At 36.8% G+C, this 26,267-nt stretch overlaps 1 protein-coding gene across 2 annotated transcripts; it reads right to left on the reverse strand.

The window, feature by feature from the left end:
* Window positions 1–281: 281 nt before the first annotated feature.
* Window positions 282–26,267, reverse strand: LOC127950408 (vasoactive intestinal polypeptide receptor). 2 transcript variants are annotated; one of them, XM_052547435.1, is made up of 13 exons: window positions 26,118–26,267; window positions 22,756–22,843; window positions 15,903–16,007; window positions 9,479–9,585; window positions 8,144–8,241; window positions 7,209–7,341; window positions 4,795–4,948; window positions 4,339–4,399; window positions 3,501–3,567; window positions 3,317–3,408; window positions 3,096–3,225; window positions 2,339–2,380; window positions 282–1,615 (listed from the first exon to the last, which is right to left on the reverse strand). In XM_052547435.1, the coding sequence occupies exons 1-13, from the start codon at window positions 26,118–26,120 to the stop codon at window positions 1,424–1,426; spliced, it is 1,272 nt and encodes a 423-aa protein (XP_052403395.1). In that variant the 5' UTR covers window positions 26,121–26,267; the 3' UTR covers window positions 282–1,423. The 2 variants fall into 2 exon arrangements, with proteins under 2 accessions (XP_052403395.1, XP_052403394.1); XM_052547434.1 differs by lacking the exon at window positions 26,118–26,267 and adding an exon at window positions 24,900–25,355 and having other exon boundaries at window positions 283–1,615.

Here is a 26,267-nt window from a genome sequence, read left to right on the forward strand (position 1 = left end):
TTTCACCCACTCCATCATTCTTGCTCAAGATTTGATTGTCATGCTAACAGTGATGTCTCTGATTTTGAAACCTCATGAGAAATCTGAAATCCACAATACACAAAAAACAAAGCAGTTGCTATTGTGCTTGAATTAATGCAAGAATTAATACAGTGTGTTTGGTTTTTACACAGAGCCATGTGTATATAGATACACACAAAGACGGATGCATGGATGGACACATTTAGAAGGCAGTTATCTGTTAAAATAAAAAATGTAAATAAAACACAATATAGTGATAAAAAAAATTGCACACTGGTGATAGTGACTTGTTAAAATAAAAATAATACATAATTTAATATAAAAATCTGTTATTTTCTCTGACCAGCATATACATACTTTTATATGAAGAGAAAAGACATTCAAAGATCTACTGTAATAAAATTGATCTGTATACTTAACAACATCCACAATGCACTTTGCAAAAACAGCAATAAACACTCATATACTGACATTTTCTCTTAAATGTACATCTTATTCACAATGAGGTACAAAAGAACTGTGCATGCAAACATAGGAGCATTTTCATGGCAGCTACTATGACTAACTCTGCGCATGCACTTATGACAGCTAAAAAGATTTCAGACTAAAAATACCCTTAGAAAGACCAATCTCCTAAAAATGCATCTTTTGCAATTACAGAACACAGTTACAGAACAAATGTCAATTTTCACATGTATACAATTACACAATAAATCACTATTATAAAAGATATAGCATGACGCACTACTGCTGCACAAGCAAACATGCTTTTATGGCTCTCGATGAGAGACGTTTGTGTTTGTCCACATGTACACAGACACGCAAGCACATGACACGAATAGGGAGGATGCAAAAACAGAATGTCAGACTTTTTTCCTGGAATAAGGAAGAAGATAAAAATAAAACCTGCTCACTAGAGACCCAAAAGGTCACCGTTCAGCTTTACAGATTATTAAGAGACTGAGAAATCTTGAGCGGCATAATGAGGGCAGGGAAAACAGAAAAACACAACTGACAGATACCAACTCTAGAGCTGAAGATTAATTTCTGTGTTGCTGTGCACGAAAACAGGGCAATGATTCAAACGAGTCTTCTCAGAGTCAATATTGCATCCTTATAAAGCTAGCGCCGCTTGACACAGTAGTTTGGTGAAACACAATCAAACGTCAAAGAGACCATTTTACTTGCATGTTTCTCTCCTGCTCGATGTGTATGAACGAATGGCCAAACGGTCACCATGAGCTGCACAGTTTCCCTCACGTTCCTACTGAGCGGTGAGATGCACAGATCCTACAGGAATGATGGCAGAGCAGCAACCTGCAGATGATTGAGGTGGTCCGGGTGACAGTGCGCAGACTCAATGGTTTGTGTGTCTTGTCAAAGACGAAGCATCACTCAGTGCTCAGACGGAGGAGAAGTCATCTTGACAGGAGGAAGCGCGGCGTGTGGAGGGGCTGCATTTTGTCATCATGGTGATTTGGGAGCTGAAGTTGAGGCCGTTGCTTGCCGTCGAGGGCTGCTGGTATTTGGTGTCAGCTCCCAGAAATCTCTGCATGTGCCACCGCCTCCACTTTCGTTTGATCTCAGACTGGACCTGGAGAGTGTGTGTATGAGATCAATAAAATATCAATAATTTTCTAAAATAATTTTTGTTAGAAAAGCCTTTTAGAATCATGAGAAAGCAAATTCAGTCATGGGTTTCTAAACTATTGACTGGCATGTAAAGTGCCCCTATATATGGGTTATGAAAGGTTATTTTTTTGGTTTTGGGAGTCCCCAACAACAAGTTGACATGCATGCAAGCTCAAAAAACACTTATAATATACAGTATTTTTCTTTTTACCTTACTTGCTCAACAACTCGCAAACGATTCGTTTAACGATTCATTTTCCCAAAAACCCTCCTTTGCCTGACACTAATCTGTGGTGACTGGTCTGATCGATCTCATTTTCATTTCATTATGCCTGATAAAGCAGTGTTTGTAAGCGCAGTGCTGCTTTGTGTACAGCGTTACAAGGGAAACCGCTATTTTACCTCCAAAAATGGCAGTTAGTGGCAAAGAATGCATTTGCATTTTTTCAAGACAGACACGACAGCTGAGACAGCTTGAACAGCTTGAGATTCGTTTTACAAAAACAACTTGTTTCAATGTTTCAAAGTCGACTATTTCTTTTGAGAGACAGTAACTTTACACACGGTGCAGTTTCAGATTTAAAACTTTGCAGGATGTTTTCATTCACTCAGAGCTGTTCCACACTGCATGAAAGGTCATTTCCAAAAATCCGTAATTGGGCACTTTAAAATTTGATTACATTACCTCTCCATTTAGAAAACAGTACAGGACCGCGACACAAAATCCCTGAAGAAAAATAAAGAGAACAGTCAATTATAATTATAATTTAGCAACAAACACATTTTAAAAGAAAATAATGAAATAATACAAAGTAAACCATTTTTATTTTTATTTAATCTAATTTCAGTATTTTCTGATCAATATATTTAGATACATTGATGCTGTTCTTATCATAAACTGTTTTTAATTATAGCCTATGTAAACACATGTAGAAAATTAACCATCTTAGTCTACAAAAAGCCATGTTTATATTTCAATTTCAACTCATCTAATTTTAGATCAAGATGGATGGTAAGTCTTGGAAGTATTTAAAGGGGTAGTTGGGGGGGGGGGGTGATCTGTCATCATTTTTGTTCTTCTGTTGCACACATTTTGATAATGCCTTTATTCTTTTCAATACTCAAACTGTAAAGAAACTAAAGCTTTGGAACATTACGAGGCTGGGTAAATGATGGCAGAATTGTCATTTTTGGGTGAACTAAGGCCATTTTTGCATGTCCTCGTTCAACCTTTTCATCTGGCTGTATAACAAACATGGAGGGAATAAATATCACTGGGCATGTCTGGGGTTGCGGCGCGCTGGCAGATCCCACGGTGAGTCTAATGCTGTGGCCAATCTTAGTATTCTATTGGCATTTAGAGAATCTAAACTAGATAAACAATCCTTAAACAAAACAGTACAACTGTGGGTAAAAACATATTTCTGTCTCCTGCTGCCTACCTGAAAGGACCCCAGGATCAAGTCAAACACCAGACGCACATAAGACTTGATGTGATGAGGCATGAAGGCAAAAATGATGTAGTTTATCCCAAACAAGGGAATCAAAAGCAGAGTTGATTTTGCCAGTCTCCTGAAGATCAAAAGAAATGGCATATGTTGGAATACGTTTGTGTTGCATGTAATGCATGTAATACAGCAACGTCTATGGTCTAAAAACTCACGAGTACTGGTGTGACTCATTTCTCCCAATATCCCGGGAACTGATTTTCTGACGAAGTATCCGGATGATACAAATAAAGAGAATGAAGTTCATCTTGAAAAACAACAATAACAGATTAGGCCCTGTTTTAAAGTATTTCATGCACCACCTGCCATATTTGTGATTTCTCCTGCAAGGTCACTCACCAGTATTGTTATCAATGTAGGGGTTTTTATAATCCACCACAGATCATCGTCAATAAAATCCCAACATCTATCAAAAGAAAACAACATAATTATTAATGGAGCAACATATTTGGGTTCCTAAGTAAAATTCCCAACCATTTCTTGAATAGAGGAATTGATTTTAAGCAATAATGTATGAACCATTTGAGACAGATCATTTGAGCTTCAAGGAGATTATGTGATGGTTTATGCTTCTTTAGAAGATTATTGTAGTAAAATTACAAATGATGTTTGTTAAAACAACTTCAAGTTCTAACTCTTCTCCGAGGCGACTGATTTAGTGCATCTCTTGAACTCTTTGTTAAATTGTTGTTTAAATCCCTATGTAGAAAATGACTGGGAAAAATATTTCAAGAGCCAAGGCTGTTGAAAAAGTGGATTCTCACTGTTTGAACAATCCACATGAAGACTATGCAAAACCAAACAAAGAAATAAACAAGAAAAACGTGGCAATGAGAAGCGAAATGATCCACATAAATTATTTTCAAATGTCTCCTCCTATGAGCTCTGCTCTAAATATAGCCTACTGACCTCCATGAAGGCAAGTCATTTATCATCAAGGAACAGCCTTCAGTGAAATGTACAGTGTCAGCTATACTGTAACTATTGGCAAAAGGTGTGTAGAAGACAGAAATGCAACTGAGCTCATAAACAAAAAACACTCATATCCTTTACTCTGTTTTAATTGTCGCTCTTAGAACAGTGGCTACAACAAGCAAAATGAATTCTTATGGCTCCCATGAAAATATTACGAAGTATCAAAGTGTGATTCTGCGAGCACAAAGTTGTGTTTACTCACCCAATATCATGTAAATAAGCTTTTGTGATGCTCCAGATTGTTATGAAGACACCTGGAACTCCTGTAACACAAACACTCGTATTGACTGTGAATATTGTCAATATTTGAATACATACAGCTCTGACATGTTGACATTCCTCATTCAACTGGCCTACGTGATCATTCGGAATTCAAAAAAACAAGTGGATTGCCAATTATCCTTAAACCTTACTTGACCCTGAGCTCTGAGCCTGCTTAGTCTAAATTTAAGAAAAGTGACACATGAAACGTTTGCCAACACAATACAGTGACGTCAGTGGAAATGTTAACTGTTAAATCTAGAGTGTGTACATGCACACATGCTATTGACTTTAGAGATCAATCGGTCATTTGCATTTGACAGGCGTTTCTCTCCTGCCATGAAGAATTATGAGGCCGAGGGCCGATACATCTTAATGCCACTGAGCACATACGCACCCCAGCCAATGAGAATGTACCACCAGAAGTACTTCCTCTCAGAGAAGAAGGATACGGCCAGGAGAGCATGCAGATACAGACCCTCCACCAGCAACCAGAAGAAACTGGCCATCACGCCATACTGGAAGAAAACCAAGGCAGCCTTGCAGCCCACCTGTAAAATGCAGAGAGGATTTTGTTTAGAGCTATTATGCGTTTGTGTATATTATAACAGGAACTGCGGTCTTGCATGTTTACCGTGTACTTAAACAAAGGGAATGCCTTTGCGCTAGTGTGTTGCATGCGCAAGACATGAGAAAACATTGTGCGATACTTATAAAGCGAGGCATTAAATAGAGTGTAAACACATATAAAGAACCTCTGCATGCTGTTCTGTTAATGTTTGACGCTCTTGTAGTGCGCTGTCTTTATTATCACCTAGAAGTGTTTCTTAATTATTGCAACAATCACACAGCACTAAACAATCTTTAAAGGAATGATCTCTAATAAATAGTGAATCCATTTTAATTACTGACAATATCTAACTAAGCCTAAATAATCCTAAATAATCTAAAGGCTGTTTAAATGTCAAACATGTTTTTGTGACCTTGCAAAGGTGTTTACAGAGGGGATACGTGCCATCAAGAGTGTTTGAGCGCCCTGTTGTTGTGACAGATGTGACATATTCTGTTGGCAGACAGCTGCGTCCAGACGGCCCAAAACACTCAGACCCAGATGAATAGTGTTTATACAGGAAAACACACAGAGAACACATTACTTAACCTTTACACACACTGGCCATCCAAACCGTTGGATGCATTGGACTCGCTTTAATTAATAAAATGTCACTTGACACTGCATATGATATTAATAACTACGAAAATGACACTAAGCAATATAAACATGACCATGATGTTGGGTAAATACAATGTCGGCCATGTCCGGATGAGGGAGGTCATTTACAAACTCTTCAAAGATCTTGAAGGACTTCTCAAATACTGCTATGTCTCACCACGGAATCATTTAAAGACCATTTAAAGAGCAAGCCTTGTGACAAAACATCCGAGAAGTTTACTAACGAACTAATGTTTATCAACTGCTGTATGTTTCTTATGAGGGGAAAAAATGTCATGATGCGGTTACATTTAGCAGTGATAAAGTAAAGTGAAACCAAATACAGTGTACAAAGGGTTTGTCAGGTGCGGGCTTTATGTGGTTTTATTCCTGTAAAAAATATGATGTAATATCACTGAATCAACCTGACTAAGTTAGGTTACAGCAACCAAAGTCATTTTTAAATGTCAGTTCAAGTAAAACTGCCTGTTAATATGTTTTACTGTGTACCAGGAAATATAATCATAACTATAACTGGAGTTTAGATGTCTGTCTGGAATGCTTCATTCTGATTGGTCAGTGGTTGTGTTTTCAACATTCAAGATCTGGAATTAATTGATTTTTAATGATCAATTTAGTTAGAGACAGACCTACTGTATGCTACGAGGTTGATGATATGTTGAACCAAAAGGCAACATTGTACTGCATTAACCTTATTTAAAAACATTTAAAAATCATATTTTACTCTGGAATTCCTGGTAACAACTACATTACACATGATTCTGCAAAGACTCAATAGCGCCCATCCAATTTTATGAACCCCTGTGCATGACTTTGTTGAGACTTAAAAAAGTAATTTCTTGTAAAGTATTTTGCCTGTGAAAGAGTATCTTTGAATTCATATTATTCATAAAACAGTAGGCAAAAAGTTAATAAATTACCTTTATGACAATGACAACAATGTACTATGTTCAGATCACATTCATCTCACACATACACACACACACACACACACGTGGGCATGTTTTTGTGATATATCAGGACTCAACTCTGTATAATGACACAGGTGTGTGTATGACACAGGTATTACAAGGAGAAGGTGACTTATGAGGACATAACCCATGTCCCCATTTTTCAAAACACTTATAAACCATACAGAATGAGTTTTTTTTCTTTTTGAGAAAGTAAAAATGCACAAGGTTTCCTGTGAGGGTTAGGGTTAGGTGTAGGGTTGGTGAAGGGCAATGGAATATACAGTTTGTACAGAATAAAAACCATTACGCCTATGGGATGAACCCACTTTTCACAAAAACACCCCTGTGTGTGTGTGTGTGTGTGTGTGTGTGTGTGTGTGTGTGTAGTATCAATATTACACTATTAATATTACTGCTATATTGTTGCAGCATTTGTCTTTTTGCTAGGAAGACTGTTTTGGATATCATAATGGACTATGGTTTCTCAGTAAAGGCTTTAATTTAATATAAAGTATAGGTAAGATTAAGTAAGTACACATATAATAATTGGCATAAATGCACAGTCAGCCAGTCTATCACAATTATACCCACTGACTGTAAACTGATCCTTACTTAAAAACCACTTACAAATCCATGGTGGCAGTCCTCAGCTTCCTCCACCTCATACAGGACTACATCCTTCATCATTACAGCCACAGCCTTCAGTATAAAGGACATGAACAGGTGAATATGGATGTAGTTCCTTGTGCAGTGGAGTTTTCTTAGCAGCAAAGATAAAAAGAGACACATTAAGTTGTTTTAGCATTATAAATGATACGCAAAAATGCAATTAACCACATGCTCATTGCTGCATAATAGGCTCTGCATATACTGTATATAGACAATGCATTATAATAACAAGTGCACAACAAGGCAATTCATTACATTTCCATACATATTGCTATCTACACTCAAGAGAGTGTGCATACAGCATTCATATATGCTTTATTCATACATGCTACACTTCATATAGGCATAGGAAACTCATATGCTGTGTGTGATATATACTAAGACTCTCAAGATCTGTGTTCCTGTTTAATGAAGTGTGATGCAAGAGGAAGCTTTTCAATACACTTGAGATATGGCTTGACCTCTGAGGTCACTGAGGGGAACATCTACTGTGAGCAATGGATCTACTGAGAAGCTTGTGCACGGCAAAGCTGCATGTTAGTGGTTACAAATTACTAAGCTATTTTGTTTGAGAGGTTGTGCAATAACGGATTCTGTGTATAACCATATCAAACGCCTGAATATGTGCTCTTTCGCAATGCACATGTTAAATGTGATATAAAACTGGCCTTTTTGAACAAGGTCATCTGGCTTCACACCAGTATGTTTTAGCTGAACATTGATTCGCTGCTAGATCACAATAAAATGTGGGCATTCACTGAGGACAACAAAACTATCAAATGGGAGATATTTGGGAGTTTCTTCTATATGGGAAAAGCAAAAGCTATAAAGAGCCAAGGTCCTGTTCTATAACACAAGTCAATGATATGTTTTGAGTTGTATGGAGGGTTTACCTGAAAAGGCACAGAATGATGATGGCGATGATGAGGGATATAAGAGACACAGAGTGACCAATAGTGTATCCAATTCTCACAGAGCCCAGGAATTCACCCTACAAGGAAAGAAAGAGTGAATGACTGACTTATGACTAAACTCAGAAACACACTAATGATGATTATGTAGAACTGGAATCAGAACTACAAAATCAGTCTTGATTTGTTTTGAATATTTCAATTATGCTTACTTTGATTAGATTATGGTGTAAAATTCTACACCATTAGGTGGTGCCAAGAGATTCTCTTTATTGATTTATTGCAATCGATTCATGTAAAACACAGATTCATCCTGAGCCTAAACAAGTGACACAGCTGATACTGGTAGGTCATGCTATAATGACAACATGACAAATGTAGTATGTTTACATTATTACTAATCTAATAATGTAAACATACTACATTTGTCATGTTGTCATTATTATCATTACAGTAAGTCTGGATAGTGCACACATATTGAACATACTTTTTTAAACAGTGGCCAAGTTTTACAAAAGACCGACCTTCTCAGGAAGTGTCTTTATGAGTGAGTCATTGAATCATTTACTCAACCGGTTATAGCAGCTTCTGGTTTGTAACAGATTTGTTATATTAAGATATTATGAACTTAATATTGTGCCTAAATTGTGAGCAGCTCAACTTTAAATTATATTCGGAAATATCTGCAAGGCTGTTATTATGAAAGTACAATAGTGTGCTGTCGCTCATGTGATATTGCTTCAATTATTTCAGCAAACTGAGGTTAAGAACCAGATTAATTAAATGGCAAATTAGCCTAAAACTGCAATAGCATAATAGTGTTGATGGAAGTAGAAAGTGCAAATTAAAGAACAGAGATGCAGCCAGATAATAGTTTCCATAATGACTAATGCAGTCTACAAAAATCAGTGCAAATTAACAACTATCAAAACTAAGTCAAGAGCAGAATGGGTTAATATATGGCAAGCTGACAAGCTGACGAGCGCACACCATAATAAATCACACTGCATAATTTATTAATACTCTCCTCTGTAAATTTTGGATCTGAAATAGAAACTCCTACAAATGCACATTCGTTAAGGTCGGCCACAAAAACAACTGTCTTAACCTTTTCATTGCTATTTTTTCACTGTCTTTAGTCAATTCTAACAGAAGTTATTAAATGCCAAAAGAGATTTTGTGCTGGCACAAACTGTTAGTAATTCCAGGCCTAAATGTCGCAACTTTATTTGATTGTTGAATTAGTTTTATGAAAAAATATACGTTTATTGTTTAAAACGCATTGGGTGCCAGTCCAAACAAAGCAAAAATACACACCATGTTTCTATCCTCTGTGTTATTGGGGTCATAGCCACAGTTATATGCAGCGACAACTGGCTTTATTTCTGTCCAGCCGTTGGGAGTACAAGTCTTCGATATGTTTCCTGCAAAGGGCAAAAGGACAATGAATACTTAGGTCAAAACAGAGAGAAGAGTGTTAAACCACAGCCTCATTCCTCCGATAATCACTGCTACTCAGTCATACTTAAAACACACAGCCAAAGAAGAGGCTGGCGATTACTGCAGAGCAAGCGAAGGAAATAAGCACTTCATCGATCTCAAGCGGCCAATGACTTAATCATTCACTTTCACTGAAAAACTTTTTGCATATTGTAACACAACTTTATGATCTGATTAATTTTAGCAGAATTATCTGACAATTTTTGGACCGTTTTCCATGTAATTTGTGAAAGCAGATTTCAGCGACTGGTCATACTGTGCTAAACACTCATTGGCTTGAGAATCCTCTCAGGCCTGGAGGACTTCAGACTAAATGGGCTTGATTTCTGCACCCAGCCTGTTTTTTGAAGTAAAGAGTAGACAAGCTCATCATCAGGTAATCATTCTCTGCAAAGTGGAGGAGGAAAAATAACAGATGTAGTCCTGTCTGTCTTATTGCTGCTTGAAATACCAGCTGGGAAATCATTTTACTCACTGGACACATAATGACCCTTTAGATCCTCCTCTCACTTTTCTGCACTACATGTTATGTCCATGTCATGCTTATCAAATTCATGACCTTTCTACCATACTCTTGAGGCCAGGATTTTTGAGGGTTGATGTCACAACAGAAGATGAATAGAAAGGAATGGAATTTACAAAAAACTCCCAAAATATTCCTTACGAGGCGAGGATTATACATTTTTCTCTGACTTAACCCCATATTAAAATATCATGCAGATGTCTCAGTCGGCCTTTTGGAAATATTGTTTACTATCAATGAAATGAAATTAATTTAAATTAAATGAAATGCTATTTTAATGTACTGTTAGTGACTGGTTGTATTTTAATCTAACAAATTCACAGAGGATGATTTGCCTCACAACGTCAACATCAACATTTTCACCCTTGAAATCTCTGGGGAACGTAAGGGCATCACAGAAGGTAGGCATAAACCTCTAGAGAACACAACAGGCTCTACTTATGGACAGTGAAACACAACAGCATACAGGACTCTGCTGTACATTAATTAGACCGGAATGCTTGTAACAAAATGGCACAAAATCCATTAGCAACTAACCACAAAAGCCTCTAGTAAGTAGAATTTTGTACAGTGCACCTATGGTTACAATAGTTATGAGACTGTTCTAAAAGCAATAAAGCTGCATCAAAGATTTCAAAATTAATTTGTACATGAGTGAGCACCAACAGAGCCCCATTCCATCTGCCCACCATGACCTTTAAACATGTTAGCAAGAACAGAGAAGCTTATTTTGATCATTTCTAAAGTTAAATACCAGGCCCACGTCCAATTAAAATGTCTCTGTGGTAAGAAAGACAGAAAATACCAAAAATATAGACAAAATTTTAAAATGATTAATATGCGTTTGGCAAAGTTGTGGCAGTGATCATCTAGCTCAGATGTGACGGCTTGAAAACCTCATTACCACTGTGCCAGCAGTATGTGTAGCTGATGATGTTTACTTCTGAGAGCGAAAAAAATCCACATTTAGACAGAGTGAGGATTGAGGACATTCAGAGATCCTGCAACAGGAATATATAAAACATGAGCTAGTGCTAACTAACAAACAGATTATAGTCAATAATGAATAATGATAATGTATGAAGATGTGGATCGAACATTGGAGCTAATCAATCTGCAGTTATGTTATTTCAGAGCATGCCTTTGAATAGGTCTTCTGCGTCTAAGCATGCGGAGATACTCGCTGGGCCTCAGGTTAAAGTTCGCCCTTGTGAGAGCTTACGCAAGATTCCCTCCAGCCTGAAGGGAGAGGATGGGGGTTCTGGTTCTGGTAAAGTTTTGGTCCTTGAACAAGTGTTGATGGTAGCATGACTTGTATAAACATGAATCAGACTGGGCTTTTGTTAAAGCTCTTTGAGCAAAGTGTTATTACAGCAGCTTTCTGCAATGAAGGTGGGTGTGTGGGTGTGTCCTTCTCTTTCAAACACAAGCTGCTTGACGGATTACGACAGCGGCTTTAAAAGTGGATCTGCTGTCTGTGAGAAGACGCAAGAATGTGGGTAATTAAAGCAGTATTCGGGGTTCAATACAAGTTAAGCTCAATCAACAGCATTTGTGGAACTCCTCCAAAAATAATTTAGTTTCCTCCCTTTTTTTGTTAAAAAAAGGAGGTTACATTGAGGCGCATATAATAGAAGTGAATTGGCCAATTTTTGGATGGTTTAAAAGCAGAAATGTGAAGCTGAATTGAATTCTTTTATTAAAAGTATTGCATTCTCTGAGCTGTAAAGCTCGTGTGGGGTTTAAAGGTTTATAGTCTTGTGTCGACATGTGACATGTGTGTCTGTCAAGTTTCAAGTTTTGAAAAAGTATTTTCATGTGTAATGCTCAGGGTTTTTAGTTATAACTGAAACTAAAACTATAAAAACTATTTAATTGTTTTTGACATTTGAAATAAAGCGTAAATATAAATATTAGATGAAAAACTTAGAAATTAGAAATGTTGCATTGGGTAATAACTGAAATAATTTTTAAGCCGTTAAAATTTTACTAAAAAGTACTGAAACTACTAATTAAAATTACCATAATTAAATTCATAATTTTAATGAAAACTGAAATAAATAGAATATTATATAGAAATATCTAAAAGATAATGTATATTAAATAGACAAAAATATATAGAAATATTAAAAACGAATAAAATAACAAAAGCACATAATAAATTACATAAAATAAAAACCTTAAAATTGTAATTGTAAAATAATTCCAATTCAATATATCAATAAATATTTTAGATTGCTTCCATTCACTTCTATTGTAACTCACTGCAGCTCAGATTCAGCATTTTATTATTATCATTTTTTTAATCAACAGGACACAAATTTTGGAACCTGGAACTTTCCTAGTGTTTACCTTAGTTTGGAAGCAAGAAAAGTAACACTGAACATTTTTGGCTTGGTAAAGTTTACTTTCTGATAATTTACATGAGGTGTGATCATGAGGTCACTGCGCTATTGATAGTGTGTTTGACTGAAGTGAAGTCTGAGTTATGAGCAAAGAAACCACTGAGAACAGTTGAGAAGATTAATGACTGTATGTTTGCTGTAAAGCTCCTGGGTAAAAAGTTCACATGTGTTAGGACACTAGAAGCTCCACCCAAAATAAATTTATGACATGGCCCTGGATCTGTGTGTTGCCAAGTTTCGTAACGCTTGTTTTCATTTCCATGCTCCTATAAAAATGAATTGCTTCTTGATTAGTCCATAACCAAAACCCAGTAGATTCTTTTGAATCAATAATCTGATACTACCACTGGACAGATTAAGCTTCAAAGAAAGAATTTTACTCCTGCTGGATAATAGAGGAACAGCTGGAATACCGGGAGTGAGATTTAATCTCCAGGCTTGACTACACAGAGCATCACTGCTATTAGAAAAGAGCCATAAACTGATATTTCTACACACAAAATGTATTCAATGTTTTGCTTGATAGGTGCATTTAAACCATATTTTTTCTCCAATAAATGGCACTTTGTATGATGTTTTGTTGGATAGCTTAATTTTAAGGGCCGTTAAACATGTGGTTGGGCAACAAACAGACAAAAGGGAGACTCTACAAAATATGAAATCAGCTAGCGATCACTAATGCAGTGTAAACACTAGTGTGTACAGTGGGAGCCCTGATAAAAAACAATAGCTAAAATCATCAACGTTCACTGTTGAATATCTTTTAAACACACTTTCTGGGCAATAAACATGAATCATTTCTGGGAATCGGTGCTGAGGTAAACAAATGTTACCTTTGGTCCAGAAAGCCTCAATATGTTCGCTATAAATTAATGAGAATTTTTGTGTCCACCGGGCCCGTGCATGTCCTTTGCGCTTTTCTCTGGTTCATAAATTGTTCCATCAACACGTTTGTTATATATGTCTTTGTCTCCCCTTAAATCCAACTCAACATTCCCAGTCAATTACTTATCAGTGTTTTCCCATCACATGATCAAGTCGGCCCAGCCCAAATCTAATATATTCAGGTCTTTTCCCAATCACATCTGGCCTGTATCACAGCTCACCAAAGGCTATCTCCTGCATGAACTCCACAAGCACATGAGGAAGATAAATCCACGGCATTTCACCCTGTAACTTCTAAATCCCTCAATCCATGTTTTGGATTTCTTCCAGAAAGCACTCTCTCAGAGCACTCAAGAGTTTCACAAGGAAAGGCATGCCCCTTTCAGCAAGACACAGATATGACCTGGAAGCCATTAGATGTGTGTAAACAGTTCATAGGATGAAAATTATGGTTGTAAATCAAAGCTGACATTCTGACGGAAAGCACAAGTGACTGGAAGGACATGCAAATAAATCAATTCAAATTCTGTACTGTCCATATGGAGATCATACAAAGAAAAAATGCAGACACTTTCTATAAAATAAAGTCAATGTGTCACAGCTACTATTTGGAACTCAACCAAAAGTGCTGTATTCTCCACAATGATATCTCATTACAGTAATGGACCCTACATTACATGGATTTCACTGCTGCATTTAAAGCAGGAAAACTTATTGATCCAAACAGTCATTTTCACTTATGATTTCATAATTATTGAGCAACCCAACCTCATGAAATACTTTCATTGGTGTTCTTGTGCCAAACTTAACTGATGTAGTCAGTCCTCAATTCCTACGGACATTTTATTCCAACTTCTAAAGTCAAAAATGACTTCTTTTACTCCTCTGTGTACTTGAGGGGGAAAGGGGAAATTTAAGAGGCAGAGTCAAATCAAAATGATATTATTATTACAGAAAATATGAAAATAAAAGCTGACACATTAACTTTATGACAAAAAGCCATTTTCGATTCCCTAGATGATTACATACACTAAAATAAATCAGGGTAAGGTTTCATTTTAATGACATCTGGTATGATATGAGTGCTCATATTTAAACCTGTCCATCATAGGTCTGTATGATTGACAGGTCCATTGGATGATATAACAGAACAGAGGTCCGCAGTGATCCAGATGACTGCATGCTGGTAAAATTATGCTGAAAGCAGTTTAGTTATTAGGCAGTCAGCAAATAGTACATCAGCAAGTCAAGTACTCAAATGGACATTCACTCATAAAGCAACATATACATTTTCATGGTCACCAAGGGTGCATTTATTTATAAAGAAAATACTGTTAAAACAGTAATATTTGTTATATATATATATATATATATATATATATATATATATATATATATATATATATATATATATATATATATATATATATATATATATATATATATATATATATAGTATTTTATATATTATAGTTTAATATAATAATATTTTGTTTTATTTTATTTATTCCTATGATTGCATCATTACTCCAGTCTTCAGTGTCACATGGTCCATCAGAAATCATTCTAATATGTTGATTTGATGCTCAATTATTACTGGTACCCACTTAATAATAGAATAATAGTGAGTCTTATCATGATTAATGCTGAAAACAATTTTGCTGCTTGAGATTTTTGTGGAAACTGTGATACATTTTTTTCAGGATTTTCAGGATTTTTAATAAATATGAAATTTTAAAATAACAGGATTTCTGTTACATTATAATTGTCTTTACTGTTACTTTTGATTGAACATTACAATATGTATGTGTGTGGTAATGGAATAAAACCCATATTAAAGCTGATTTACATCAAAACAACTTTTTCTAATGTAAAATATAAATATATATTTATATGTACACAAATAAGCATCCACAGATTCAGTTTCTAAATTTAAAGCTAATCCTGATTAGCCAAAACACAACCACAAAAGGCTTATCAAACATAATTCAAAGTTTAAAAGTTACCCATGGCTTTTCTCGTTTTAATAAATTACAGTGGTCATGAATTCTCAGCAAATAATTGGCCCATGAGGCTCTTCCCAAAGAAAATCTCATGAATACAGTTCGTGTGATAATGCTTCTGCTTAATTACAACAGCAGGTCCCAATAGCACAGACAATCCTTCTCTTTTCTCCAGAGTTATCAAAGACTAATCAGAAGAACTCAGTAGAAGGCTTTGTGAACAATGTGACGTTGGTTATGATGCTAATTCAGTAGTGATGACATTTGCTTTCTCTAAAAGTAAGTCCCCACAGAGATTGTTGAATATAGTGACTTTAAAAGACTTTATCAAGAATATTAAAAGTGGAGTCCAGTGAAAACACAAGGAGAAAAACAGGTTTAGAAAACATTTAGCATCTTATGTATCGAATAATTTACTGACATACCTTTCTGATCACTGACATGGTTGAAGTAATTCGGACAGGGGATGGTTACCAACTCCCCAATCCTAGCTGATGGCCAGCATGCTATATCCCATTCACCTGTGCAACCTTAAAACAAGTGAAGGAAAACATATTAGGACATAAAATACTCATAAGATATCTAAAAAGATACAGGCATCTAATCACGCTGTAATTGGTGATCTTTTATCAGTTGCTTCTTGACACATCAAACGTTCATCACATCCTCTTAAGGCCAATTGACACTGTACCGACAGACACAGGCAGATGAATAAATAAACTTGTGATGTAACATCAGGTCACTAGTTTTGAGCACATCTCAGGAGGTATTCGGATTTCAAATTTATTTCTATAGCACTTTTTACGATACAAATTGTTGCAAAGCAGCTTTACAGAAAATTTAATTTCTACAATATTTATTAGTAGCTTATAAGTGGTGACTGTCAGTTTATGTACTTATGTCAGAAATATTTATATATATATATCACCCTCTCCTCCAGAGCACCCTAAATTGCCAGCACCCTGCTATAATATCCTGGACATGGCATTACCCCCAAGTTTCTCCGTACCCATCCTCTCCCCAGATTCCCCTCTAGGGCACTTCCCTGAACCTCCTTCACCTCCTAAGTCTCCTATGCCTCCGCTGGTTCTGTCCATTTCTTCCTCATCTCCTGAGCACCCTGAGATAAGCCCAGAAGAGGCTCCCTATCTCCTGTTATGCCCAGAAGAGGCTCCTGTTCTTGAGTTAAGCCCAGAAGGGGCTCCTGATCTCCTGTTAAGCCCAGGGAGGACTCCTGTTCCCCCATCAAGCCCAGGGAGGGCCCATGAACCCCAGCTCACTCCAGTGTCGGCTCCAGGCCCCAAGTCCAGCCCTGTATTCAGCTCCAGCACCAGAGCTTGCTCCAGTGTCTGCTCCAGTCCCAGATTCCGGAGGGGGGGGGGGGTAGAGATCCAGCCTTAGAAGCCAAGGCGGGGGTTGGGGGAAGCTCCGCCATGGCCTCCCGATTCTCCACATCCGCCATGGCCTCCCGAGTCTCCAGATCCGCCAGGACGGCCCGAGTCTCCAGATCTGCCATGACCTCCCCAGTTTCCAGATCCGCCATGGCCTCTTGAGTCTCCAGATCCACCATGGTCTCCCGAGTCTCCAGATCCGCCAGGACGGCCCGAGTCTCCAGATCCACCATGGCCTACCGGGTCTCCAGATCCACCCTGGAGGTCCTCCTCAGAGGGGGAAGTATTGTCACAGTCATGGACTTCTATTCTCTTGTTCCTTTTGAGTTTTCCTTATTTGGTCATGTTCCTTTTCTTATTTAGTTAATTGATTACTCCCCACCTGTTTCTGTTCTTCTGATTACTTCCTTTGTGTTTATAAACCCGGTCTGTTTAGTTCAAGATGGTCGGTCCTTAATGTGGTTTAAAGTTATATATGTGTTTGTTCTTTGCAGATGTTATGATTAAAATCTTAGTACTTTTGGATTCTAGTGTTGTACCCTCTCCTTGAAGACACATATTGTTACAGTAGCTGCTGTTCCAACCAAGTAAAATTAATTTGTTTTACCCAAGCTAAAGAATAATAGTGCGCATTTGATCATATATAACTGCAGTCCAAGATTATGAAATGCATTATTTGAATGCTTGGCCAAAGAGATGTGTCTTAAATCTATATTTAAACAAAGATATTGTGTCTGAACCCCAAACGTTATCAGGAAGGTTATTCCAGAGTTTGGGAGCCAAATGCGAAAAAGGTCTTCCTCCTTTAATGGACTTCGCTATCCTAGGAACTACCAAAAGTCCAGCGTTTTGTGACATTAGGGAGCGTGATGAGTTGTAGTGTGGTAGGAGGCTAGTTGGGTACACAGGAGCTAACTCATTAAGGGCCTTATAGATAAGTAATAATATTTTGTAACTGATACAGATCTAAATAGGTAGCCAGTGAGAGACAGAAAAATTGGCATAATATGATCATATTTTCTTGACCTGTTAAGGACCGCTGCATTTTTGACTACCTGTGTAGCTTGTTTATTGAAGATGCAGGACAACCACCTAGCAATGCATTACAATAGTCCAGTCTAGAGGTCATGAATCCATGAACTAGCTTTTCTGGATCATAAAAAAGGTAACCGTTTTGTAGCTTGGCAGTGTTTCTAAGAAGGAAGAATGCTATTTTTGTAGCATGGGAAATAGAACACCCATATTTTTGACTGTAGAAGAACTAATAGTACATCCATCTAGATGCAAATTGTAATCCAAGAGATTTTGTGTACTGTTTTATGGTAGAATAAGTAATAAATCTGTTTTATACAAATTTAAGAAAATTTATGATAATCCGATTTTTAACATAGTCTGTTACCTTAGATAATTTAGAAGTTTAATCTGGTCTCGTTGAGATATATAGTTGAATATCATCAGCATAACAGTGGAAACTAATCCTGTATTTTCTAATAATATTACCAAGGGGCAACATGTATATTGAAAATAGCAGAGGACCTAGGACAGATCCTTGGGGCACTACATATTTTACTGGTGATAATTGAGATGACTCCCCATTTAAATAAACAAAGTGGTAACAATCGGAAAGGTAGGATCTAACCTATCTTAAAGCCTGTCCTTGAATACCCTTATAGTTTTGTAATCGATCAATGAGTATGTCATAATCTATGGTGTTGAACGCAGCACTAAGGTCAAGTAAAACTAGCAATGAGATGCATCATTGGTCTGACACAAGAATGCAAGTCATTTGTAATTTTAACAAGTGCAGTTTCTGTGCTATGGTGGAACTTGAAACCTGACTGAAATTCCTCATAGAGATCTTTTTCTGCAGGAAGGAGCACAACTGAGCAGACACAACTTTTTCTCAAATTATTGATCTAAACGGAAGATTTTAAATGGGTCTGTAATTTGCCTGTTCACTAGGATCTAGTTGTGGTTTCTTAATAAGAGTAATAACCCCCATCTTGAATGGTTTTGGGATGTGACCTAAAGATGACGTTGAGTTAGATGATTTTGAGAAGTGGTTCTTCTGCTACAGGTAACAACTCTTTCAGTAATTTAGTGGGTACAGGATCTAACAGATATGTTGTTGGTTTAGATGCAGTGATAAGTTTATTTAGCTCTTCCTGCCCTATAGTTGCAAAGCACTGCATTTTATCTTTGGGTGTGATGAAAGAAGCTGAAGTATTAGACACTGTATAATCTACATTTGCTATTGCATTTATGATATTACCTATTTTATCAGTGAATAAATCATTACTGTTAAACTGTAAGTGAATATTTAGATCAGATGGCATCTGGTTATTTGTTAATCTAGCCACTGTCCAAAATAAAAACCTTGGATTGTTTTGATTACTTACTATGAGTTTGTGGATATGCTCGGCACTGGCAGCTTTAAGAGCATGTCTATAGCTGGATATACTGTTTTCCCACGCAATTCTAAAAACTTCCAAGTTAGTTTTTCTCCATTTGTGCCAATGAACTTAATCTGCTTCTTCTTGAGCCAGACCTTTGCTGCAATGGCAGTATGTTTTGGGTCATTGTCATGCTGGAAGACCTTCAGTGTTCTGCAGAGGTTCTCATCCAAGATTTTACAGTACATGGCCCCATCCATTTGCCCCTTTATGCGGGGAAGTCGTCCTCCGTGCTTGACTGTTGGGATGGTGTTTTTGGGGTCATTTCTATCCCTCTAAACACGGCGAGTTGAGTTAATGCCAAAGAGCTCAATTTTGGTCTCATCTGACCACAGCACTTTCTCCCAAGCATTCTTTGAATCATTTAAATGCTCTTTGGCAAACTTTAAATGGGCCTGTACATGTGTCTTCTTGAGCGGGGGGGGGGGGGGCACTGCTGGCACAGCAGGATTTCAGTCCATTGCGGCGAAGTGTGTTACCAATAGTTTGCTTGGTCACTGTGGTCCCAACTGCCTTCAGATCATTAACAAGCCTCTCCCGTGTAGTTTGGGGCTGATTCCTCACCTTTCTCATGATCATTCTTACCCCACGAGGCAAGAACTTGCACGAAGCTCCAGACCGAGGCAGACTAATGTTTTTTTTCAAATAATCACACCAACAGTTGTCTCCTTCTCACCAAGCTTCTTGTGGATGGTCTTGTAGCCCATTCCAGTCTTGTGCAGACCTACAATCTTGTCTCTGACATCCTTTGATAGCTCTTTGCCCATGGTGGTGGAAATGGTTGGAATGGAAGATAAAGATTGTGTGGACAGGAGTCTTTTAAACCTGACAAGTTGACTTCTAAAAGATACACTAATCTATGTTCCACATGGGCACATGACCAATCTGTGGGAGCCAGAATTCTTAAATCAAAACTTTTAAAACAATTTCTAACCTTTATATAATGTGTTTTTTTCTGGATCTTTTGGTTGATATTCTTTATCTATTGATTAAAATAAACCTATATAATAAAAATTACACACCCTTAATTTCTTTGTAAGTGGGCAAACTGACAAAATCTACAGGGGATCAAATAAACATTTCCCCCTCTGTGTCAGAGAGTTATCTGTGATTTTACTGGAAGATCAAATTATTAAATTTTCATTCAAAACAAACTTTAATAAAATAAACATTTGTATGAATGTATCATTAACAATGAAAACTATAACATGCATTTGGATAATCACATTTTCCTTTCAGACCTACTTTTAAGTGATACATTTTGTGATCTTTACTTAATTCCAGGTCTCTGAAATTTTTTAAAACCAACTGATATAAAAGATTTTATAACACACTGGGATACATGACAAAGAAAAACCAATCATACGCAATGCCATGGGAGAGGGCTTTATCAAAGTTCATCTCACGGTCTGAGAAACCAATTTGCATATTGGTCTAAGATACATTACTCAGGGGAGATTTGTGATTGAGATTTAAAAATGGCACAAATGACAACACACAACATTGAAACACTAGCCCATAGATAATCAGACCTTAAACTCACAGCTAACCAGCTTTGATAATTACTTTTTCAGAACAAAATCAATATTAGATTAGGCTGGAATAGGCAGTGTTTTGGTTTAATGAGGTACTGTACATGACCCAATAGGCAGGAAACTGAAGCTCTTAAAGTCCACTTATAGCTACTCATTATAGCTTTTTTCACACACACAAATCCCTGTGAATGATTCAAGTAATTAAGGTGCCCCAATATTGGATATGTTATCAAAATTTGCAATTAAATGTGTTATCATAACTCATTTGTGGTTTTTGTCTGCCTTGCCAATAATGAGAAGTCAAGATAAAATCATAATATTGAAGTGAGAAAGAGTGTTATTTTTTTAAATAAGCATCATTAGTTGGAAATGGCTCTACAGACTTAAGCATTGTGATAGTGTGTGAATCTGCACTGAACTGAATTCTGTGGGTAGGCTAGCACATGGATGTGCTCTCAGACCATCTGATGCAAAACCTAATCAATGATGGAAAATAATTCAGGAAAAAAAACCTGAATCTACTTGCTGCAAGCAAAACTAACTGAGCCAGTGCACTGAAATACTACTGATTTAAACATACAGATAACAACAGTGAAAACACTGATGCTGTGAAGATCACACTTCACAGAATGCCATTTCTGCCTAATTAACCAGCATGCCTTTGTAACCTCTTCCGAAAATCAGACAAACAAATGCAAAACAACAATTATCTGCATAATTCACAGTATACTGTAATAAGAAGAGAGGTCTGAGCTGACTGCAGCTTGAGGGAAGAAATGAGGGGAAAATATTGACACATTTGCAGATTTGCAGATAAGCAGCTATATGTTTTTGCACATTTAATCAGATATTAAAACACTCAAAATGTTGCTCTTGCAGTATTAGCCCAACCTCATCATCCACATTTTTATTCTGAGTTATGCTGCTATTTCTAGCTGATGAAGAGACTTGCTTGTAAAATGTTAATTTGTAAACTGTAAGTTATTTTAAAAAGTGAAAAACTGTACATGTTTTAACGTAAAACAAAAACTATTTATGATCAAATTATTTATGATTATAGCAAAATAAACATAATTTATTGGAGAGAAACGGTAAAAAGACAGATTTTAAAAAATATATAAGTATTTTTGTTTCTTGTATGTTTCTGTTAGTGATGTGCATTTTGGGCAGCATTTCTGCTATTTAGTTAAACTTTGTTGCATTATTTTAATTTCATGTGCATTATGAATTATAATTTTTTTGTCTTTGTGTGTATGAATCTGTGCACATTCTACATAAAAGTACTGGCCATGTTTTACGGATAGCTTTTTTACAATGAACTCTAATTCATCATGTGACTTTTTATTATAACACCTGTATTATTATCGTGGTTATCAGTGCATGTTAAAGAACAACAAAGCCCCTTTGCGCAAGACATTTCACTCAGAGGCCATCTTTGAAATGCTTCTCGGGCAGCTATTTCTGCAAATACAGCTCCTGAAGTTGCATGTTTAGGCAGGCACCATGCAAACCATAGGAAACTGCAATGATATGAACACTTTACGAATTAGCACCTGACTCTTTTATTTAGATGACGAGACTTCCTGCCATATTGCACATTGCACTTTCTCCTATTCATAATCTTTGCCTATCCATCGTTTTTGGTAAAAAGCTGAATTTGGTATATTAACTTGAATAGAAACATATGGTTGTAAAATACAGACACCAGTATATCATGCTGAACTACCTGAAACAACACCACTATATTTTCAAAGTGAATATCTGGCAACCACAACTGTTGCTTTTTTACCATGTATTTAACATGATATTTTTACAGTGCATAAAACCAATATAGAGAAATCATTGTGTATTTTTAATGCGTACAGTTGTCATATAGTGTCTTATATGCACTGTACATACCTGATGTGACATTTTCCAGCTTGGACAAACATTCTCTTTTCTCCGCTTCCAGCTCCCACATGACCTCACACATCTGGGCAGACAGCATCTGTTTAAAACAAAAACACAATCACAAGATTCTGACAAGAGGTATGTTTTACATGCAATAAAACATGTCTTCAGTTTTTAAGCTTCAGAGAAAAATTACATCACATTTCTGAATAGCAACAGACCTTTGATCACATTACAATTTGAACATAATTACTTTTTGAAGAGTATGAAGTGAACTGTTGTGCATGTGACACTGCCTCTCCCTTTTCCTGAAGATTTGATGAAGGGTAGGACAATTCATTTTGTTCCTTTGAAATTTAACAAGCGTAGCATAAGTACCTGCACTGTACAGAGCTCTTAATAATGTCTCCCTTCACCTCTGTCAATCCCTAAAGGACTAACCTCCGGACATCTTTATGGTGGAAAAATTCATGACATAAATTATTTGTCATACAGTTGTCTCTCTGCAGCTGTATCCAATTTTCCTTAAAAATGTAGGCTGTATTAAACAAGAAAACATTCTCATGGATTCCTCCGTAGAGCACCAGAGGACAGTAAGATTTATAGCAGGTATATGGCAGATGAGGCCATTGAGAGGTGGCATCAATCAAAATTTCACTTCAGAGCAATTTTTACTCTCAAATCTGTCCACATGCTTACATAAAGTATGACCATGGGTCAAATGTTATTCTGTTACCTGAACAGTCAGTAAGTGTGATCTACAGCAGTGTTTTACAACTTGTTTTCCACGGCACTAGCCCCATAAATAAGGCTCATGAGCGCCTTCTTCAACATGTGTCCCCTTTACCTTGTTTTATGCTGAATATCATTTGTTATTATGATCAATATTATTAAAATCACTTCTGAACAAAACACAATCTAAATCTTTCTACGTACTGACAGATGTACCGCTCTTCAAACATTTTAAGATATGTGCCGTTCATTTTAGCTCAAGTGCAATGTTGTGCGTTATCAGAGCACAAGTTCTCTGTATTATTATGTGCCCAGAGCAAACAATAGCAATCTATTGACCATATACTGTACTGCGTGGGGTGACATATTCTGAAGAAAATTCAGCTGCATGGCAAGCTTTACTTTATAGAGACATGAGTCACTACTGTCTGCAGTGAGGAAGAAGCTGTGATCAAGGACAGTGCTGACGAACAGAGAAGAAAATGAGAGTTGTTACCAAGGCATCACAATAAGTGAAGAAAATCATTCTTTTCACTATTTCAAATAGAATGATTAACAATATGACAACCAGTTTAGATGGTAAATACATGCTGTACATTTGAGTATAGAGGAATCTTTCCATGGTAACACTGGTACTGTGAATGCATGCTGTTTATCCTAGCGATATCAGTTAGGAGCACTGATATTCACTGACTGATTTCCCAGGTTAACCTGCAGGAATGACCAGATTTCTAACATTAGGAACCCACATTTTACACACTTTTATGTGTGATGCATAACAAATCTAATGATGAAAATGTAAGGTAAAGCAGCATGTTAACATTTTGGCACGTTTTAAAATGTTCTGAAATCCTAAATAAGTACATAAGTTTTACTTCTGGCTAGAGATAAGGAAATTTGAATTAATTCAATAAACAACTCTACGCATTATAGCCTATTATCTCTTCAAAGGCACATAATCTAACTGGTTATTATTTAAATGTATAAACAAGCTTTATTAATACCGCTGAACAGGATATGCTTTATCAAGATACCAGAGAACATTTCAGTGCATAATAGAAGCTTTCTAATCAACATAATTACGTGCTGTCTATAGGCTACCTAGTTTTAATCTTAAATATGATTCATTTCTGCCGGATAATGCAGGAGAGTTTAAATTGACTTCTTTCTTACCCAAGCTAAAGGCAAGCCAATGAAATACTTCACAGTCTCATAAAATGTAGCCTACAGTTTAAATCGGTTCCTTTACAAAATTCTGCTCTATGAAAGAAAGGGCAGCAGCAGCAGTTGCTGTGAGACAGAAGAGCAAAAGAGCAACAGGACCTGACAGTTTGTTTGAGGACTAGGTGTGTTAAATAGCCTTCTTGAGAGCTTTTCTTTCGTCGATGACTAATTAGATAGAAAACTGTGTTGATACTCACAGGTCCTAACGAGCAGGTGATGAATAAAATCAGCATTAGTTTAGACATATCCATTTCAACCGATTCAGCAGGTTCCTGAGATTACTTCGCGAAAGGTACGATGCTCAGAGACAAGTTGACGGCCGAAAAGAAACTGACAAAGTATCCGAGACGTCAGTCAACTATGCGCTCCGGTGCGCGCGGGTTCAGCAGTCCTTCGCCACCAAACCTTTCCTTGTTTCTCCCTTATACGAAAAACACTTCATTCATAAACGCCTCCGGAGTGATGCAAAGCCATTCACAACAGGCGTTTGCGTGAACCACGTAGACACATGACACGCGCGAGTTGGACTCGACCCACGTCCTAACGCGCACTTCCACAGTAGGTGTGTGTGAGTGTGCGTGTGTGTGAGTGTAGTCTATAGTAACAGCAGCACAGCCCTAAATTACAGTCATAAGTGACTTTTTCTCTGTCTTAACTTGTACGCACAGCTCTTTTCATTATAAGGGCACAGAAATTGTTCACAGCCTCTGCTTTCCACTTTCCCGTTAAACTTGTGATCTCTTAAATTATCTACTGTAGTTAAACGGAACGTTATGTAATATTGTGATATGTAATGTAAGACAATAATGCAAACGAACACACCAATACAAATATGAGAGCTCTTGCCATCTCATAATCACCAATGTAACTGACTGTTGGATGTGCATCGGAATTTTTAACAAACGTGAGAATGTCTTCCATTTATAGAGAAATGTATAAGGTAAAACAAAGCGGATATGTAAATGAGTATGCGCTGCTTGCAGCATGAAATCAAATTTCATCTTTTCAAAATAACCAGAAGAACGAGAGAAGTGCAGCATGTATAGCCTATAGCTTGACAAAAACATTCTCTGAAATGTTAAATGGTGTACATGTCCTTAAGAACTGATATTCATTTTTATTTATCAGCCCTCACATACTATCAGATCTTTCAAAATACTATACTTTCTACATTACTCCAAATGTACTGCTCAAACCTTTTACTACAGAGATGCATTGATTTTATGTTGTGCTGTACCAGCACGCGAAACTGCACCTTTCATCATTACTATAATATTGCATACAAATAAGTTATACTGGAAACTAGAAAAAGACAAAAGTCAACCATTTTTGCTAAATCTGTGCTCCATTTCTATTATTTATCTATTGATATTAAGTGGCTAAAATGAAAGGTGTGAAACAGACAATTGACTCACCATGCATTAAATTATTTACCACACACTCCAGAATAATACTGGCCAAAGATCTGTGAAAACAAATATGTACAGTACAGACATGAAAGAAGCAAAAACATCATTGGTTCATTTAACTTTTGTGTACTAGCATCCTGGTGTTTGTTGAATGTG

Source organism: Carassius gibelio, chromosome B2 (genome assembly GCF_023724105.1).
Source record: "Carassius gibelio isolate Cgi1373 ecotype wild population from Czech Republic chromosome B2, carGib1.2-hapl.c, whole genome shotgun sequence".
In the NCBI taxonomy this organism is placed as follows: domain Eukaryota; kingdom Metazoa; phylum Chordata; class Actinopteri; order Cypriniformes; family Cyprinidae; genus Carassius; species Carassius gibelio.

What these genes read in the sequence shown, in the direction of transcription:
- LOC127950408 (XM_052547434.1), bottom strand. Translation starts at nt 24,953, where the DNA reads ATGGATATGTCTAAACTAATGCTGATTTTATTCATCACCTGCTCGTTA. An exon ending in GCTTATTTACATGATATTGG is followed by an intron (nt 3,568 to 4,338) that starts GTGAGTAAACAC and finishes TTCTTTTGATAG; the next exon opens with ATGTTGGGATTTTATTGACG. An exon ending in TGATCCTGGGGTCCTTTCAG is followed by an intron (nt 2,381 to 3,095) that starts GTAGGCAGCAGG and finishes ATTTTTCTTCAG; the next exon opens with GGATTTTGTGTCGCGGTCCT.